The sequence below is a fragment of the Impatiens glandulifera genome, chromosome 9 (genome assembly GCF_907164915.1).
Source record: "Impatiens glandulifera chromosome 9, dImpGla2.1, whole genome shotgun sequence".
Classification (NCBI taxonomy): Eukaryota; Viridiplantae; Streptophyta; class Magnoliopsida; order Ericales; family Balsaminaceae; genus Impatiens; species Impatiens glandulifera.
The window spans coordinates 21290327-21310118 of NC_061870.1; the positions used below are offsets into that span (position 1 = coordinate 21290327).

The window sequence follows — 19792 nt, forward strand, 5'->3', positions numbered from 1 at the left end:
AACTTTTATCTTATTAAAAATATATAATAATTTATATTAAAATTAATAAAAAATAATTTAATCAGTTAAATAATTTAATATTATTATTAATGTCATGAGTTTAAATCTTAAACAATTTTTTAATTTATTTTTTTAATTTATTTTGAAGGTCACGTGAAGAAGGTGGGCTATGGGGCTGTCTAGCTTGCCTCATCCTAATCTTTTCGGTTCATAAAGCACTCTAAAACCAATAAAAAAAAATGGTAATAATAATAAACACCCATAGTCTTATCATTATAACTATGAAATCATAAATACGTGTTATTATTGCAGTCACAGACACAAATCAAATTTATTGCAACAAACACCATTAACTGTATCATTATTGTTGGATATATCTAGATTCAAATGTCACTTTCTAGACAAAAAGTTATTTAATTATTATTTTCATTTAATTATGCATTTGCAATTGAATTTTTAATAATTGTAAAAACGTGTTTACTTAAAATAAATCAATTGAAATTCCAGATATATTACAAGTATAAAAAGTGTATGATAAAGATCATACAAATAAGACAAAAATATGATATTTTATTAAAATAACATATCTAAAATGTTTCCTCAACATAAATTAGATTTGGGTCGTCCACTCGTCCGTACGTATGTTTCAGATCAAACTCATAATATGTTGTTATTGATCTTTTGTTATTATTCTATAAAAAAATGGGTTATTTAAAATTTGTTTAACACTAATTATTAATATATTCTTATGTATTTAAAATTTAATTTAAATTAAAGTAGATGTATTTTAATATTTTTTATTGATAAGTGAAGTGATTTATTAATTAAATTATAGTGATATAATAAAGAGTTAATCTTTTAAAAATTGAGAAAATATTCAAAATAACTCAAATAATCCAAGTTTAAAATAGCTCTAATAAAACAATCGAAATCAGAACCAATTCTCAAACTAACCTAATTTATCGTTCAACTTTCTAAACTAACTTAGTTTGCCGTTCAACTTTCCAAACTAACCTATTTTGTTCAATCATTCCCAAACTAACCTAATTTACTATTCACTCAGTTTTTTTTTTTAAATTTATTTATTACATTTAAATTCATTATATATATATATATATTTAAATTATTATTTTTTATATATTTAATTATCTTTATTTTAATATATATTTATTTATATTTCAATTATTATTTATATAATATAATAAATATTCCTTTTAACATTCTAATAAATAATTGATAAATAATAATAAATTTAAAATATTTTAACCATAATAATATAATAATTAACCATTCATAAAATGATTACAATCATCGTTTCTCTATATTATTGACGATTTTTCTCAAGACATCGTGGTTATGTCTCATATGACCTTCTTGGTTACACCTCTCACAAATGATTGTTCTTCGTAAGTTATCCATTTCGGTTTGAATACGTTGGCTTTGATCTCGTAAGTTTTTTTCTTTCTCAAATTTTCATTGGTAACAAGATTACCATATTTCTCTCAGTCATGTGCTATTAGGAACGTCAAATGATTTGTTAGGTATGGAATAAAAATTATACTGCCACATCTTAAAAAATGTTGTTATATGTACAAAATAATAATTTAAATATATTAAATTTATAAAAACTAATAATTTATATATATATATATAATGAATTTAAATGTAATAAATAAATAAATAAATAAAAATTTAAATAAAATGATTAAATAAAATAAGTTAGTTAAAGAGCCAAACTAACTTGAAACTTAGTTGAAACTCACCCTATTATGAAAGAATGGTGGATAGAAAAGGAAGTACTTACTTTTTATGGGTGGCTGGGACCAACTCCGGCTTCTCTTTCTATGTGAATAATTAAGGCTTTAGACTTACATATGTTTTCAAACAAAAACCAAATTAAATAAACAGAGTAGACTCAGCTCGATCTAGCTCTAGCTTCAGACTCACATATGTTTTCAAACAAAAACCAAATTAAATAAACAGAGTAGACTCAGCTCGATCTAGCTCTAGCTTCAGACTCACATATGTTTTCAAACAAAAACCAAATTAAATAAACAGAGTAGACTCAGCTCGATCTAGCTCTAGCTTCAGACCCACATATGTTTTCAAACAAAAACCAAATTAAATAAACAGATTAAAATAATCCTATAATAAAATCAATACTCATACTTTCCTACTTTCATGCACCTAAATCATTATGATTTCGAACATAAATGCAGAAGCTCTAAGGTGCTTATTTGACACGATCATTGAAAATGTTGATATAAAAGTCGGTCATACGGTCTTGGTCCCTCCTCCCACACACATCTCCGGCACCATGCTCCACTCCAAATCTTCCTTCACCTGTCATAAAATCCGTTGGCTGGATTCCTACACCACACAAGCATAGTGAGTCTAGGGACCCAACAAGTATTTTTAATAGAAGACATTCATTAGGTATTGCATCTATGAGTTTTTTTAAAGGTATCTCATCAGCCAATCATGTATAGTTGCATACTTGAGCCATATTTGGGACCCTTAGCCCGGAGAGCTGATCCTGTCATCCACGGTCTTAGATCTCTGTCAGGGCCGTAGATTCCTCGGTCTAGAAAAGCTAATTTTGGAACGTGACACATACTGTCAAAAGTATTAGTACATGCAGTATTATTGCATGTGAAGTTGCTACGATGCATTTAAATAACCATGGCCTTAAAAGACTATGTCCACAAGGTACATCTTGCAACTATGGGCCACTATGACTATTCAAAGAATGCACTTACATGTGCACAAAACCATGGCCTTAAAAGACTATGTCCTCAAGGTACATCTTACAACTATGGGCCACTACAATTATTCAAAGAAGACACTTACATGTGCACAAATGTTGGCACGATGATAAGTCTTATACATAGTTGAGATGTATTATGACATTTGTTGTGAACGTCAGCACTTGAGAATTCGTTACATAATTTATTTATTGGTAACGTCATACCTAAAATTAGTCGGTAAGAATTAAGTTTAATTTTAAACTTAATATTAATATATATTTTATCCCTTCGGTACCCACTTAACCCTTCAATTGACTTTAATCTCGTGACTCACACTTTTTCATATATATTTTTTATTTCCTCGGCAAATCACCCACCAATTTTAGTCGATCTCAATTGATGACACACATTTTATATCTCGTCAAACTCAACCATTAACCCTCTAATTGACCCTCACCTTGCGACTCACACTTTTTCATATGTCTCTTTATCTCCTCGGCAAACCGCCCACTAACCTTAATCTTACGACTCACACCTTTTCATATGCCTTTATCCCTCGAAAAATCAATCATCAATCTTAGTCAACCGCTCTCTTTTACTCTCACTTCAACAAATCAACAACCAATCTCAATTAATCACAGACCTCTTATCCAACGTCAAACCAACCACTAATTACCGACCTCACACTCGATAAACCACCCATCACCCGACCTTCATCTCGTGACCTCACATTTTCAAATGTTCGTCATACTCAACTATTAACCCTCCAATTGACATTTATCTTGTGACTCACACTTTTTCATATGTCCCTGTATCCCTCGGCAAACCACCTATTAATCATAATCTTGTGACTCACATTTTTTCATATGCCTCTATCCCTCGATAAACCACTCATCAATCTCAGTCAACCTCTCTCTTTTACTCTCACTTCAACAAATCAACAACCAATCTCAATTGATCACAGACCTCTTATCCAACGTCAAAACAACCACTAATTCCCGACCTCACACTCGACAAACCACCCATCACCCGACATTCATCTTGTGACCTCACGCTTTCAAATGCTCGTCATACCAAGCCCTAATTCCGACCTCACACTAACAAACCACCCACCACCCGACCTCCATCTAGAGATCTCAAACTTTCAAATGCTCGTCAAACCAACCACTAATTCCGACCTCACACTTTCAGATGTCTATCATTTGTTTACAAGTTGCGCCACCATATATTATAGTCAAAAATACAATCTTGAAAATATAAATTTGCATGTTTTGGGATTCGAACACTGTTCTTAAAAATGAAATGTAAAATTTAAACCGCTATACCACTTATGATTGTTAAAATAATAAAATAATTTTATTATTTTGTATATATAAATATATTTCCTTACTCTATATCATCTAACAAAATTATCTATATTAATACTAATTCAAGATATAAACAATTTTTTTTAGTTATAAATGCACCAAACTTATAGTTTTATATTTATTTATTATATATATATATATATATATATATATATATATATATATATATATATATATATATATATATATATATATGACTATAATGTTTAGCTTGAATTTTTTCTCCAAATCATTCATTATTATGTTAACATTAAATATTAAATTTAATTTTACAAGTTAAAACTAATTTTAAATTAATTGAATTTGAATAATATTAACTAATCATAGTAAATACACCACGACCTAATCCACCTTGTTGTCATCTTTAACCACAAAGGAGTTCATTGATGTCGCTATATATTATAAATGTTTCTCTTTCAATATTTTCAACTAAGGGTGGTCATAATTTGAAATCTACTCGGGTTAAAATGTTTTCACAAAATCTATCCGGACTAACATTATAATAATACAAACAAACAAAGTAAACCAACAAAGTAAATCAAGTTTACTGTCGATATTACCTTTTAGTGACTGACAACTATCAATAACGACGGGAAAATATCGTCGTTATTGTCGAAATCATACCAAATATATTTATAACTTGTTATCAAACTTTGAATGTTTGTTATTTCCCTTAATTTGACAAATTAAAGATAATGGGAAGACAATGTAGTAATTGGAGATTAAGAGTTATCAATTCTTGACATTTAAAAACTTTAAATAACTATGTTTGAGCAACTTTGTGCAAATTAGTTATATTTTTATAATGTTAAATAAAAAAATAAATGATTTAAACTTATATACTGTTATTTTAATTTTAAATTTGGAAGTAAGAACAAACCTACCGAAATGATTAACAAAATTTAATTAAGAAAGAGAGTAGGAAAGAGGAAAAAAATATCTAACGTGAATTATATACCAGATGACATAGATTAACCTGGTGTTGATTGACTTTAAGTATTATTATTTATATATCGAATATAATCACTGTTTTCATAATATAATTAAATTTATTAGAATATAATAATTTAAGAAAATTAGATTATTGGGTTTAGGGTATGACAATTAATCTCTAGCTTATTTTAATTACAAAATATGTTATATGTTAATGAAACCAACATTATTGACATTAATAGAAAATATATAAAATATAGAGATTACAACTTTATTAGCATTCCAACATTCTAAAGAAATATCTTTATTTATTTTTATTAAATCTAGGATCGATCAAGCATAAGCAACGATCACAGATTGAACGGCTGGAATGCAATGAACAGTGTATCGAGAAAAGCCAGCTTTGTTGAGAACATCTTCCCATTGTTTTTGTGTCCTTTCTTTTCCGGTTTCAGTATGAGCCATCATCACCATATCCAACATGAGCCTCACATACTCAAGATCGTCTTCTTCCTTCACCTTCTCTTCCGCTTCCTCGACTCCGACTCCGACTCCGTCTTCTTTAAGTAACGCCTCCACTATTATCACCTTGCCTTTGCCTTTCGGAAGAGCATCTTTACAATTCTTCAAGATCTTGATGCAATCTTCATCTCCCCAGTCATGCAGAGTCCACTAGAAGATAGGCAATGGAAATTGATGACTTAAAATTTAACACAAGTAATAATTGAAACTTTTAATGATGGAAAATAATGTATGTAGAAATTGATGGCATGCCAACTACCATATTAGTGAAGATGGCTCGTTTTGGTAGCGATTTTCCATTTTGTCAAAAACTTTAAAACAATTCTATTTGTTAAAAAAGTGTGATAAAAAAAATTGTAGCATTATCTAAGGATTTGTAAAAAATAAAATTACTTTTTTCCTTGACATTTACTTTAAGATGTTACATCTAATTTATTCATACTTTTTATACCAACATAAATAAAATTTGTTTTTTCAAAATTGACTATGATTGTGATGATGATTATTAATATTTTGTTCACCTTCATGAAAATTGCATCAGCTTTTGGAATCATTTTGAACATGTCCCCGCCAACATGTTCAACACCAACACATTCTTTTGCGACGGAAACAACATGTGGAAGATCAAAATTAATGCCACGAATCCACGGAAAAGCCTCCACCAGCAAATTCAGCGTCGTGCCATTCCCTCCACCGACATCCACAACCGACTCCAATCCTTGGAAAACCTCCGGACATCCTCGAATAATAGCTGGCACCGTCAGCCTGGCATCACACGCCATTGCATCGTTGATCATCTTGATACGGTCTGCATTTGCCTCAGTATAGCTCCATACATCCTTGCCGTTGGCTACTTCAAACGCGTGGGATTTGCAGTCAGTTAGGACACTTTTGCTTAGTCCCAACCAGGGTGCCAACATAAAAGGGCTGCTCTGCAACCGAATGAATGAGGCCATGCTTTTGTTATGGTTTCTCATGAGGAGACGAGAAATAGGAGTTGGGACATAACCCTTTGATTTGGAGCCATCAATTTCTATGGGCTCTTCGCGAAAGATGCGACGATTGACTAAATATCGCATGATGCGGTGGAGGGTGGAAGGGGGACATCCGACGGCTGAGGATAGATCGGAGAGAGTCATGGGGCTATCGGCCACATGGTTTTCGAGGATGTCGGGTATGTCAAGATCAATGGCGCAACGAATTACTGCCATGTCTGCGAAGCCGAATACATAATTCCATATGTTAACTTGGGCATTAGTTTCTTCCTCATTTCTCTTAGCCATCTCTCTTTTTTTTCTATGAATTTGTGTTTTCTCTTTCGATAGACATGTATATTTATAGTGGATCATTATTGATATTGCATACTAAGTTTTACATTAATTTTAATTATGTTGCTCAAAATTAACTTTTATGGATTTCAATATGTTGACTTCTCGTTCCATTGAGATACAACTTCTATTTTCTAAATATAAATATATTTTTTGTGAGATCTAATATTAGTAACAAAATGAAAATAAGAAAAAATTTAAGGGGTAAAAAGTCAAAAAAAAAATAAATGCAATAACTTTTTTTAAATTTGTTGGATAGGGAGTAGGGACTATATAATTAAGTACGTAGAAATGAATGAATGTTTGTTGTTGGTTGTTTGTTTCCTTTACTTTCTATGTTTGATGATTTTGGCTTGGAGTTTAGTTTTTGTGGGCTTGATTTGGCGTTTTATGAGTTAGATTGGCACGTAATAATGTGGTTGATTTGTTTGTATTTTTGTTTTTGTTAATATTAGTTTGTTTTCCAATTTTAATAATGTATTATGTATATGATTTTCATTATATTAAAATAAATGAAAATATAAGAAAATTTTGAATGTGTGTGTTCACAGTAATAAAATTAAAATAGTATGTTTGTTCCATAATAGAGAAATAACAAAATATAATATGTTTGAAACATTATTGATAAAATATATATATATATATATATATATTATGATAAGTGGGAGCATAATTGATTAAAATGAACTACTTTAAATTTAAATTTGATTGGATGTTAATCAAGGTAAATGTTGAAATTAATTTTAATATTTGGGTACATATATTATTTAATAATGATATATTAATTATTATCATAATAAAGATTAAAATTTAATTAAAGTGGTCTATTAAAGTATAGAAATTATGAATTTATTTAGACATTTATAATAAATATGAGTATATATTTGTGTAGAAACTGAAATATCATTTACTATTTCATTGATGAGCCGAATAGTAAATGGGTATATTAGGTTTAGGTCCTCAAACCAAATATAGATAGTTTACATATTATGTTTTTCTCATCAGACAAAAGGTAGAGGTTTGTTCCTCTCTCAAGAATATTAAAGGGTTATCGATAGAGGATTGAAAGACCTAAACCCCACCTACATCATTCATTGGTGATCCAAGTCCAGATTCAGAACTGGGAGATCCAAGATCGAGAGAAGATTTGAAGAACAACGAAAAACGACTTAATGAACCATGAACCGTTCTTTATTTGAAGTTTAACGTATATTTCCGTAACTAAATATTATCTCAATTTATCGACATAAATTATTAAGATTATAGAATTAAAGAATAAATATTTAGAGGCACCTGAAAAATCTATTAGGATCCAAATTCTTAAATTAGAGCTTTAGAGTTTAAATCAACTTTATTGTTGTTATTAGTTTTCATAAATCCAAAAAAATTCTTATTATTTGCAGTCATTTAACTGACTTAAAATAAATTGATATCCTGTTTTTTAAATATTGAGTCAATTAAATAAAATAGTAATATCAATATAAAGTTAAGAAATTTATTAATCAAATGTACTGTTAGTAATACATTTTTAAGTTGAAGTTAATTTTATTAAATATTTAATTTTACATTAAGAAAATTAATTATTATCATATATTAATTTATTTTTTGTATAAGTTCTTAATCCCTCCCCAGTTTAAGCTCGATCCCGACTTTGACTCATTTGAACGGGTCACGTTTGCTCGCATTTGTATTGAGATTGACTTAACGAGTACAAAACCAGAAAAATTCGTGCTAAGATGTCGGAATGGAAACATGGACACCATTGAGGTCATGTACGAGCAGCCGGAAAAAGAGGACTGAGAAAAACAAAAGAATATTGTGGCCACCCCCGAATAAGAGAATGACAAGGTGGTCAAGAAATCCTATATTAAAATCTTTAAAACGAATGAAATCTGTTAGGATTTGTATCTCCCAAATCCGACCAGCTTGAAACAATCTGTAAAAATGCAAAAAGAAGGAAAATAAATTGTTATAAATCTTATGAATGATAATTTATTTTATTTGATTATGTTAATAAACACCTTTTATTATATTATATTTAAATATAATCAAAATTTATTGCAATAATATTTTGATGTAATTATATTTTACCTAATGTATAAAGAAAATTGTAATATATATTATTTTGTGTAAGTTATATATATATTATAAATAATTTAAATATAAGTTTTATTGTTCATTTTCTAGATTATTGTTGTAGAAAATTTTATTATTTATATACGACTATTAACTATTATAATTTTACCGCATTTAAAAGTAATTCCATTAAAATCATATTGAATAGTAAAGGCGGTAAAAATATCGTACATAATAGTCCATAACGGTAGTTTTATAAATCGCAATTAAAGACTATTAACTAAGGGCGGTAAAGTTACCGTAGATTCGCAATTAATAGTCTCTAAATACAGTTTATAAAACTATAGACTATTTATTACGTTAATTTTAACGCACTTAATGGTTGTTGTTAAAAGTTTCATTGCTCAAAAAATGTTGTTTAATAATGGTGGTAAAGTAACTGCAGTTAAAGATGGTTAAGTATTGTAAGTTTTACTGCCCTTATTAACAAATATATTTTTAACTGCGGTTTTTAAAACCACAATTAGTGGCTATTAACGACAGTTTAATAAATCGTCATTATAAATTATTAAGTGCGGTATTTTTCGACCTTTATTGATTAATTTTTTTTAACAGCGATTGACGGTAGATATTTTACCGTCGTTAATATGCTTTAACTACGGAAAATATTTTATCCGCGATTAAAACTTTCTATAAATATTATTTTTTATTTAACTTTTATCTTATTAAAAATATATAATAATTTATATTAAAATTAATAAAAATTAATCTAATCAGTTAAATAATTTAATATTATTATTAAGGTCATGAGTTTAAATCTTAAACAATTTTTTAATTTATTTTTTTAATTTATTTTGAAGGACACGTGAAGAAGGTGGGCTATGGGGCTGTCTAGCTTGCCTCATCCTAATCTTTTCGGTTCATAAAGCACTCTAAAACCAATAAAAAAAAATGGTAATAATAATAAACACCCATAGTCTTATCATTATAACTATGAAATCATAAATACGTGTTCTTATTGCAGTCACAAACACAAATCAAATTTATGGCAACAAACACCATAATTAACTGTATCATTATTGTTGGATATATCTAGATTCAAATGTCACTTTCTAGACAAAAAGTTATTTAATTATTATTTTCATTTAATTATGCATTTGCAATTGAATTTTTAATAATTGTAAAAACGTGTTTACTTAAAATAAATCAATTGAAATTCCAAATATATTATAAGTATAAAAAGTGTATGATAAAGATCATACAAATAAGACAAAAATATGATATTTTATTAAAATAACATATCTAAAATGTTTCCTCAACCTAAATTAGATTTGGGTCGTCCGTACGTATGTTTCAGATCAAACTCATAATATGTTGTTATTTATTCTATAAAAAAAATGGGCTATTTAAAATTTGTTTAACATTAATTATTAATATATATTCTTATGTATTTAAAATTTAATTTAAATTAAAGTAGATGTATTTTAATATTTTTATTGATAAGTGAAGTGATTTATTAATTAAATTATAGTGATATAATAAAGAGTTAATCTTTTAAAATTTGAGAAAGTATTCAAAATAACTCAAATAATCCAAGTTTAAAATAGCTCTAATAAAACAATCGAAATCAGAACCAATTCTCAAACTAACTTAATTTATCGTTCAACTTTCTAAACTAACTTAGTTTGCCGTTCAACTTTCCAAACTAACCTATTTTGTTCAATCATTCCCAAACTAACCTAATTTACTATTTACTCAGTTTTTTATTTATTTATTTATTTATTACATTTAAATTCATTATATATATATATATAAATTATTATTTTTTATATATTTAATTATCTATATTTTAATATATATTTATTTATATTTCAATTATTATTTATATAATATAATAAATATTCCTTTTAACATTCTAATAAATAATAATAAATTTAAAATATTTTAACCATAATAATATAATAATTAATCATTCATAAAATGATTACAATCATCATTACTCTAGATTATTGACGATTTTTCTCAAGACATCGTGGTTATGTCTCATATGACATTCTTGGTCACACCTTTCACAAATGATTGTTCTTCGTAAGTTATCCATTTCGGTTTGAATACGTTGGCTTTAATCTCGTAAGTTTTTTTCTTTCTCAAATTTTCATTGGTAACAAGATTACCATATTTCTCTCAATCATGTGCTATTAGGAACGTCAAATATGATTTGTTAGGTATGGGATAAAAATTATACTTCCACATCTTAAAAAATGTTGTTATATGTACAAAATAATAATTTAAATATTTTAAATTTATAAAAACTAATAATTTATATATATATATAATGAATTTAAATGTAATAAATAAATAAATAAAAAAAATTAAATAGTAAAATAGATTATTTTAGAAATAATTAAATAAAATAAGTTAGTTAAAGAGCCCAACTAACTTGAAACTTACTTAGTTGAAACTCACCCTATGAAAGAATGGTGGATAGAAAAGGAAGTACTTACTTTTTATGGGGGCTTCTCTTTCTATGTGAATAATTACGGTTTTTTTTTATGTTTGTTTGGAAAGGTTTTTATTATAATGAATTATAAAAAAAAAAATGTATAGATTCTTTTTCATTTTAACTAGATTGACCTATTTTTATTTTCATAAAATTTAATTTTTAAAAGTTGTATTGTATTGTTATAAATAATATAATAAATATAAAATTAATATACATATCAACCAAACTTATAAATTTATAAATTAAAAGTCAGTTTTGAATTACACTTATTCATATCAAATTTAACAACGTATCAAAACGTCATTTCTCGGTTTCTCAGTAGACTCAGCTCGATCTAGCTCTAGCTCCACATATGTTTTCAAACAAAAACCAAATTAAATAAATAGATTAAAATGATCCTATAATAAAATCAATACTCATACTGTTACGCTCTACTTTCCTACTTTCATGCACCTAAATTAACGTGATTTCGAACATAAATGCGGAAGCTCTAGGGTGCCTATTTGACATGATCATTGAAAAGGTGGATATAAAAGTTGGTTCTACGGTCTTGGTCCCTCCTCCCACACACATCTCCGGTACTATGCTCCACTCCAAATCTTCTTTCACCTGTCATAAAATCCGTTGGCTGGATTCCTACACCACACAAGCATAGTGAGTCTAGGGACCCAACAAGTATTTAATAGAAGACATTCATTAGGCATTGCATTCATGAGTCTTTTTAAGGGTATCTCATCAGTCAATCATGTATAGTTGCATACTTGAGACATATTTGGGACCCTTAGTCCGGAGAGCTGATCCTCCAAGGTAGGCATCCATTCGTCAATTCCACCAGCCATATTTTGGGAGCATCAGACCACTAGAGCTCATCCTGGTAGCCATCCTCCCGTATCCGTCAATTCCTTCATGATTATCTCTTAGATTCCATAACCCTTAACTTAAAACTTCATTCTTTAGAAAACCATGGACTTACAATGAAAACATGCTTTGAAAACCATATGCATCGTTTATATAAATACATGAATAAATAGCACTGTGTGGGTTTATAAATCAGTAGAAAAGAGTACTTGCCAGATAATTCCTTGTTTGCGGAATTATCGGTCGGACCACTCGGTCCTGGGTGCCATCATCCACGGTCCTAGATCTCTGTCATGGCCGTAGATTCCTCGGTCTAGAAAAGCTAATTTTGGAACGTGACACATACTGTCAAAAGTATTAGTACATGCAGTATTATTGCATGTGAAATTGCTACAATGCATTTAAATAACCATGGCCTTAAAAGACTATGTCCACAAGGTACATCTTGCAACTATGGGCCACTATGACTATTCAAAGAAGACACTTACATGTGCACAAAACCATGGTCTTAAAAGACTATGTCCACAAGGTACATCTTACAACTATGGGCCACTATACATGTGCACAAATGTTGGCACGATGATAAGTCTTATACATAGTTGAGATGTATTATGACATTTGTTGTGAACGCCAGCACTTGAGAATTCGTTACATAATTTATTTATTGGTAACGTCATGCCTAAAATTAATTTGAATTAATTCTGATTCAAACACTATACATTACCCTTAATTGAAGAACATGACATTATACCAATTCTAATGATTAAATTTGAAAGTTCTTAATAGTTAAGAAAGTTCTTTGTTTAGACTTTGATTAAGACCTTTCTGAAATAAATATATATGTTGATGACATAGCAAAATATATACAATCATTTTGATGACGCATTTGTTAGCATAGTTAATAGATTTTGGAGGATATTTACCAATATTCGGTTCCTATTAGATAAGGTAAGTTTAAAAAAAAGAAGAAAAAAAAATGATATGTATGATATAGCTAAGAGAGATTTCTATTATTATTTTCATACGAAATTATGTGAGCTAGGACTAGAGAGTTTGTGTGAACTACATTTTTTATTTGTAAAACAAAAAAAGTTCTCACAATTTAAACATTACACTAAATCTGTTATATCTTTTAATTATAGCGTAAATTTACAAACCCAATTGCTTACATGATAATAAATTGATATTTGAATGTATTGAATTGAAAGACTTTAGGTTGATTTGTATATTAGAAAAGATATTTATTTTTACATAAAGCATACTAACTACTAAGCTATATAAACGTAAATAATGTGAATAATTTATGTTGTAAATAAAAATAAAATAGAAAGATGATGGAATTGGGTGAGATAAAAATAAATACTCAAATTTGTATTTGTATGCATATTATAAATGTTAATTAGTATAAATCTCGTAAGAATAAGAATAAATATAAAATATTATTTATTTAAATATATTAGATAAAATTAATATTATTCAAATCTAATTAATTTTAAATTAGTTTTAGTCGGTAAGAATAAGTTTAATTTTAAACTTAATATTAATATATATTTTATCCCTTCGGTACCCACTTAACTCTTCAATTGACTTTAATCTTGTGACTCACACTTTTTCATATATATTTTTTATTCCCTCGGCAAATCACTTACCAATTTTAGTCGATCTCAATTGATGACACGTATTTTATATATCGTCAAACTCAACCATTAACCCTCTAATTGACCCTCACCTTGAGACTCACACTTTTTCATATGTCTCTTTATCCCCTCGGCAAACCGCCCACTAACCTTAATCTTACGACTCACACCTTTTCATATGCCTTTATCCCTCGAAAAATCAATCATCAATCTTAGTCAACCGCTCTCTTTTACTCCCACTTCAACAAATCAACAACCAATCTCAATTAATCACAGACTTCTTGTTAGGATCTAGGTCGCGGCTAGAGGACCGGGGTTGGGCCGGTTAGCACGTCTCACTCAAAGGGTGGTGATTAATCCAGTTAGAGATTAATACCGGGGTTTCAATACTACACAAACTGTCACAAACCCTTGAACTAGGTTCAAGCGCGAAAGATGTTTGTTTCAGGTTGAAGCAGCACACTTATATGATAGACAGAACCGGTTTAGAATAGGACAGGTTTAGAAATTGATGGGTCGGCTTTTGTAACTTGGTGATTCGGTTTAGGTAGTGTAGAGTCGGTTAGAGCGGTGTAGGTAGGTTAGTACAGGTCGATTAGAATGTAGAACCAGCAGAAAGTAAATAACAAGACAGATTTTTATGGATGTTCGGAGATAAAACTCCTACGTCACCCCTTCCTCTCGAAACCGCGAGAAGGATATTCACTAAGGAATACAAATACAATCCGATCGAGACTTATTTCCTGCTCGATAACACCCGTACAATTTACACCGAAATTGTAAATACACACTTCAACTTTAACACTTAAGCTTTTCTAGAGAGAGAACACACTCTTATTAATTGCTCACTGTGTCTTTCTTGAAATCTCTTGTGTCTCTCGTATTTCACTTGTTCCTCTTGTCCCGCATTTACTCTTCTTCAGCTGCTCTTTTTATAAGTGAAATATGTCAACGGTCATATTTCATTTCCTTGAATTTGATTGGCTGAGCAGAGGTTCAGTGATACAGACCTGGCGGTCAACTTTACAGACTTGGCAGTCTGTTCTTCCAGTGTGTAAGACAAACATGCTAGGTTTTTCTTTTACTCAATATGATGACTGTTGGTTAGACAGTTGTCTGTACTTGGAAGATTTCATTTCTGATTTATCCTGAAGTAGAAAGATTTTGTAGGACGGTATTCTGCAGCCTGCAGACTGTCCTCAGACTTGTATGGATATGGAAGTGTTCAGTCTGTTCCTTTGGTATCATTCTCAACAGATACCCGAAGTATCTTCTTGTGCTGGTCGGTCATTTGACTTTTCACCGGATGGCTTCCGGTGTGATTGGTTTAACCAGACAGCTTCCAGTTATTCCTTTGCCTTCTAGCTAATCGGCTGTCTGGTGTTTCCGGTTTTTAGTTTTGGCCGATCCTTTCTTTGTGCGGTCATGTTCCGAATGTTCCTGGTCGGTTTAATAACTTGACCGGTTAATCTTCTTAACCGGTTCATTTGTTTGACCGGTCCGGTTCCTTATTCCTGCATGGAAGGTTTATTTATGTTAAGTTCTGTGAACCGATCTAATTTTATCTAACAATTTCTCCCTTTTTGATTATTTTATTTAAAATTATCAAAATCATGTAAGATTGCAAACGTAGGCCGGTTCTTTATTTGACCGGATTTTTGAAACTAACTTGGGAGAATTTTCGAAAAATTTTAAAAAATTTTGAGAAAAATTTTGGAAAATTATTATCTTTTATCTTATCAATGTCTCCCTTTTTGATTATTTTATTTAAAATTATCAAAACCATGTAGAAATGCAAGTATAGGCCGGTTTCAAAAATAGCTTTATATATATAGAAGTAACCGAAAAGGGAAAATATTATATAGACACCGAAATAAACATAGATTAGGAAAAGTGAGCCCCTATTCTGATTCGGAGAATGTGAAGTCTTTCATCAAAGCATCGGTTGGGTCTTCCTCATTCGTTTGGTCCGGTCTTGAAGATGAACCGTCAGCTTGCGGTTGACCGCCCGTGCTGATTGGAACCGCTTGTAGAACTCGCTGTCTTGTAGACCGCGACTCGAGATTCTCTTCGTCTTCATCCTCGGTGTGCATGGCTGGGTTCGGTTGAGTTTCAATAACCGTCTCGGTGATCCTTTCCAACATCTTTCTTGCAGAAACTTTCCTTTTTCGTTTTACCGGAACCGAAGAGGAAGAAGCCGCCTTTTTCTTCTTGTGAGCGGTTGCAAATTCATCGAGTCTTTGTCTTTCAGTATTTAACCGCTCTGCATCCTCCGCTGCTTGAGATGCCATAGACTTCGCAAGTGCTGGATTTTGAGCCGCTAGGTTTCGTTCGCGCGCGGCTATTTCCTATTCAGACAGTCGCGGTGCCTCCTTTGCTTTCCGCGTTTCTTCGTCCAGCGCGTCTTGAACTTCCTTAGCCGCTCGGGCGTTTGCCTCCTCAACCGCTGTATCATCATTAATCTTGGCCTTGATTAATTCGTTTACCTGTTCGGTTAGCGCCTTGAGGTCGGCTTCGAGTTGGTTATTCCGGTCCTCAAGGCTTGCATTCTTTTCCTCAAGGCTGATGACTCTGTTGAGTGTGGAAGCGGCTTCGTTGCTTGACCGCCCCAGGTCTTCATCGACCTTTGTGATCTGTTGCTCGGTTTCCCTTTCAAACCGACCCATGTCATCCACTATCCTTGAGGTCTTATCTTCCAAGTCCTCGGTTCGTTGAAGATGATCATTGTGCAGAACCGCGTCGTCCCGGTAGTCGACTTCGATGTCTGTGATCCGGGCCTCTGCCTTTACAAGATCATCCCTCGTCTTTTCGGCGAACAAAAGTGTTTGGCGCACGGCTTTCTTGACTTTCTTCTTCCATGGTTGAACCGTTGAGTCGGCAAACTCTTGAATAAGGGACTTGACTCTTTCTTCTGTGACGCCCGGTTCGGAAACCCCAGGTTGATCAGTTTCAAGTGGCCCGGTGAAAGGAGTCCCCGTCCTTTCGTCAGTTTCGTTTATTACCGGATCCTCTAAGGAGGCGTTTCACCTCGATTCTGACCGTCATCGGTTTCAGGATTCTGATAGTGCGCTGTTTCTCGCTGTCTGTGCACCTCGTCAAGCCGATCTATTTCTTCAGTGAATTCTTCTTTCTTGACTTCAAGCATTTCCAGCACCAAGAGTTGTAACTTGGCCTTCGGTGTTCCTGCCACATACCTTTCTGTAAGCTTTCGTATGCGTACGGTTAGCTTTTGTAGCCGAGCACGCGGTTTCACGATTGCGTGTCGGTCCATGGCTTTGTTAGGATCCTCGGCGTTTGTGATGCTTATAATGGTTTCTTCTATCTCCTTCAGCCTTCTGAAGCTTTGTTCATCGGTTAGGCCCGGTAGCATGTGTTTGAAAAATTTTTCGCATCGGTACTCGTGCCATTCCCAGTATACTGCGGCAACCGCTTGGACTCGCAGTTCGATTTCCTCTAAGATTCTGCGCACTATGATTTCGGCCATCTTTTGGTCGTTGTCAGCAGTAGCCTCTTCCTCCTCACGACTGCCTGCACCGGCCTCGGTGTTCTCAAGGCTTGCGGCCGCACCGGTATTGTCAGGACTTGTACCCGAATGTTCTTCTTCATTCGGTCCTTCTCTATCGGAAGAATTTTCATCGGTTTTCTGTGAGCCGGTTCGGTCAGACGTGGAAGCCAATTCTTCCTCATCTCTTGTTTGTGAGGGCGGTTCCGTGAATGCTATCGGTTCCTTACCCTTCTTGCTTCCGGACTTGTCTTTTACCGGAGCCGGTGTCTTGGTGGTAGATTTCTTCTTTCGGCCACCTGTAGAACCGGGGGCCGGCTGCTTCCTCTCCAGAAATTGTCGAGATTTTATTATCTTGCTCGATGAGAGAACAACACCAGGACCGGTGTTGATGTTGTTGTGGAGCATGATCTTTCCAAGAGGGATGGCGTATCCCCATGACTGGGTGGAATCCGGTTTCACCATGTCTTTCAGGTTGTTGAAAATCTCCTTCGCCCAATTGACTTTCGTACCGTCCAGCAAACTGATAAGCATCTCAATTTTGGCCTTGGTGAGGTTGTCGTAATTTCCACCTCTCGCTTGAACCGACTTTGTGAAGATGTCACAAAGCGGTATGTATTCCGGTCGTAATGTCGATTTCTTACCGGATACGTTCACCGGTTTCCCGGTTGCTGAGAGAATCTGGCAGTCCACCTCGAATGTTGTTGGGGCTAACTCCATCGAAGCGTTTCGGCCATCTGTTGGAAGACGTAGGATCTCCGCAACCGATTCTTCGGTTATATCTAACTGAGTACCGCTAACAGTTGCGGTTATCTTGTCACCAGAGAGAGATGCGGTTTCGAAGAATTCTTCAACCGCTTCTCTGTAGAGAACAAAGGGACCGCCTCGAAAATATTTGAGTCCGGCTTCGGAAATCCGGGCAATAACTTCCTTTGCCGCAACCGAACCTTTTTGGCGGATCTTCTCAAAATCTACCTGAATGATATGTTTGAATAAAGCCGAAGCACGACCCCTCTTAGATGATTGAGAGGATTTGAGAAAACAAGAGAATAACTGCTGTGAGAGAGTTTGAGAGCCTAGAGAGAGAAAGTTGTTTCGCGTAAGAGAAAAATGAAATGGCCAAGGCCCCTTTTTATAGGCGCGGTCTAGAAACCCAACCGTCCCATCAACTTTTGGCGGGATTTTTTCCTCCAAGCCAAAAGGCGGCAATCCGTGGGCGGGAATCAAAAGGGCGGTAATCCAAGAGGCGGGAAGCAATGGGCGGTAATACAAAGGGCGGCAAACTATGGGCGCCAAATCAGAGGCGGGATGTTTGAGCGGGAGTTTTTGGGCGGGAAATTTCCCTCCAAAAATTTCGAGTGAACTTTTGATTTTAGTTTTAATGAAGCGGTCCCTTTTCAAAGCCGTTTATGAAGAGATGTGATCTATTAACCGCGAGGATGCGGTTTATGACTTTAACTGGATTTTCAATGAAGACAAAGTGATTTATTGATGTTGACCGGATGGATGTTTCAGATTTTACAACTTTTGACCCGGTTATTAGGCTGAAATAGTTTTATATTGAAGGAACATTACAGGATAGAAACCGAAAAGTAGATCGGTGTAAAAATAGACATACATAAGATGGAAAGATACAACTTATGTAATAACTACCCTAGAAAGATTTTCTTCCACCCCATCCATGTCAAGAATGTTTGAAGGAGATGCCGGTGTGCCCGGTCCAAATTCTGGGCGATACTTGAGAATGATCCGACTAATGTGAGGAGCATAACCGAGACCTTTCTTGGTTAGCACCATGGTTTTTAGGTTCTGAAAAATGACCGTTGACCAATTGATAGGCGTATTGCTAATGATGTAGGTCATTATGTCAAATATTTTCTTAGAGTAGCGCTGGTTCGGAGATTGACATATGATAGATCGGTTAACAATCTCATGGAGGAGTTGGATGTGGTGAGCAAGGCGGGTTTTTAAACCGTAGTTCTCCACCGGTACATCGGTTCCAGAGAACATTTCTGAGTAGTCGGTTGCGTCGCTTCCCACCCGTGTTGGAAAGTCAGAAAACCCTTCTGTGGGCAAGTTGAACATCTAGGCAAATTCGGCTTCATCCAGCCAGAAGGTATGGTCTCTCACCGTGGAAACGATATAGTTTCCTCTGATGCAAGCACTTCTGAAGAAAGTCTTGACATCCTCAAGAAGTATGGGACCGGATTCTTTGAGAAAAGTACGAAGACCGGTGTCGATGAGAGATTCAAACATGAGTTATGTGGTTTCCTGATCCCAATGTTCCATACAAGATTCGAAATCGATGCTCAAGAAGTT

The 19792-nt window shown here is 32.9% G+C and overlaps 1 protein-coding gene across 1 annotated transcript; it reads right to left on the reverse strand.

The window, feature by feature from the left end:
- Positions 1-5258: 5258 nt before the first annotated feature.
- Positions 5259-6859, reverse strand: LOC124915453 (acetylserotonin O-methyltransferase-like). Its single transcript, XM_047456167.1, has 2 exons — positions 6091-6859; positions 5259-5719 (listed from the first exon to the last, which is right to left on the reverse strand). The coding sequence occupies exons 1-2, from the start codon at positions 6850-6852 to the stop codon at positions 5381-5383; spliced, it is 1101 nt and encodes a 366-aa protein (XP_047312123.1). The 5' UTR covers positions 6853-6859; the 3' UTR covers positions 5259-5380.
- Between the last annotated feature and the right edge of the window lie 12933 nt (positions 6860-19792).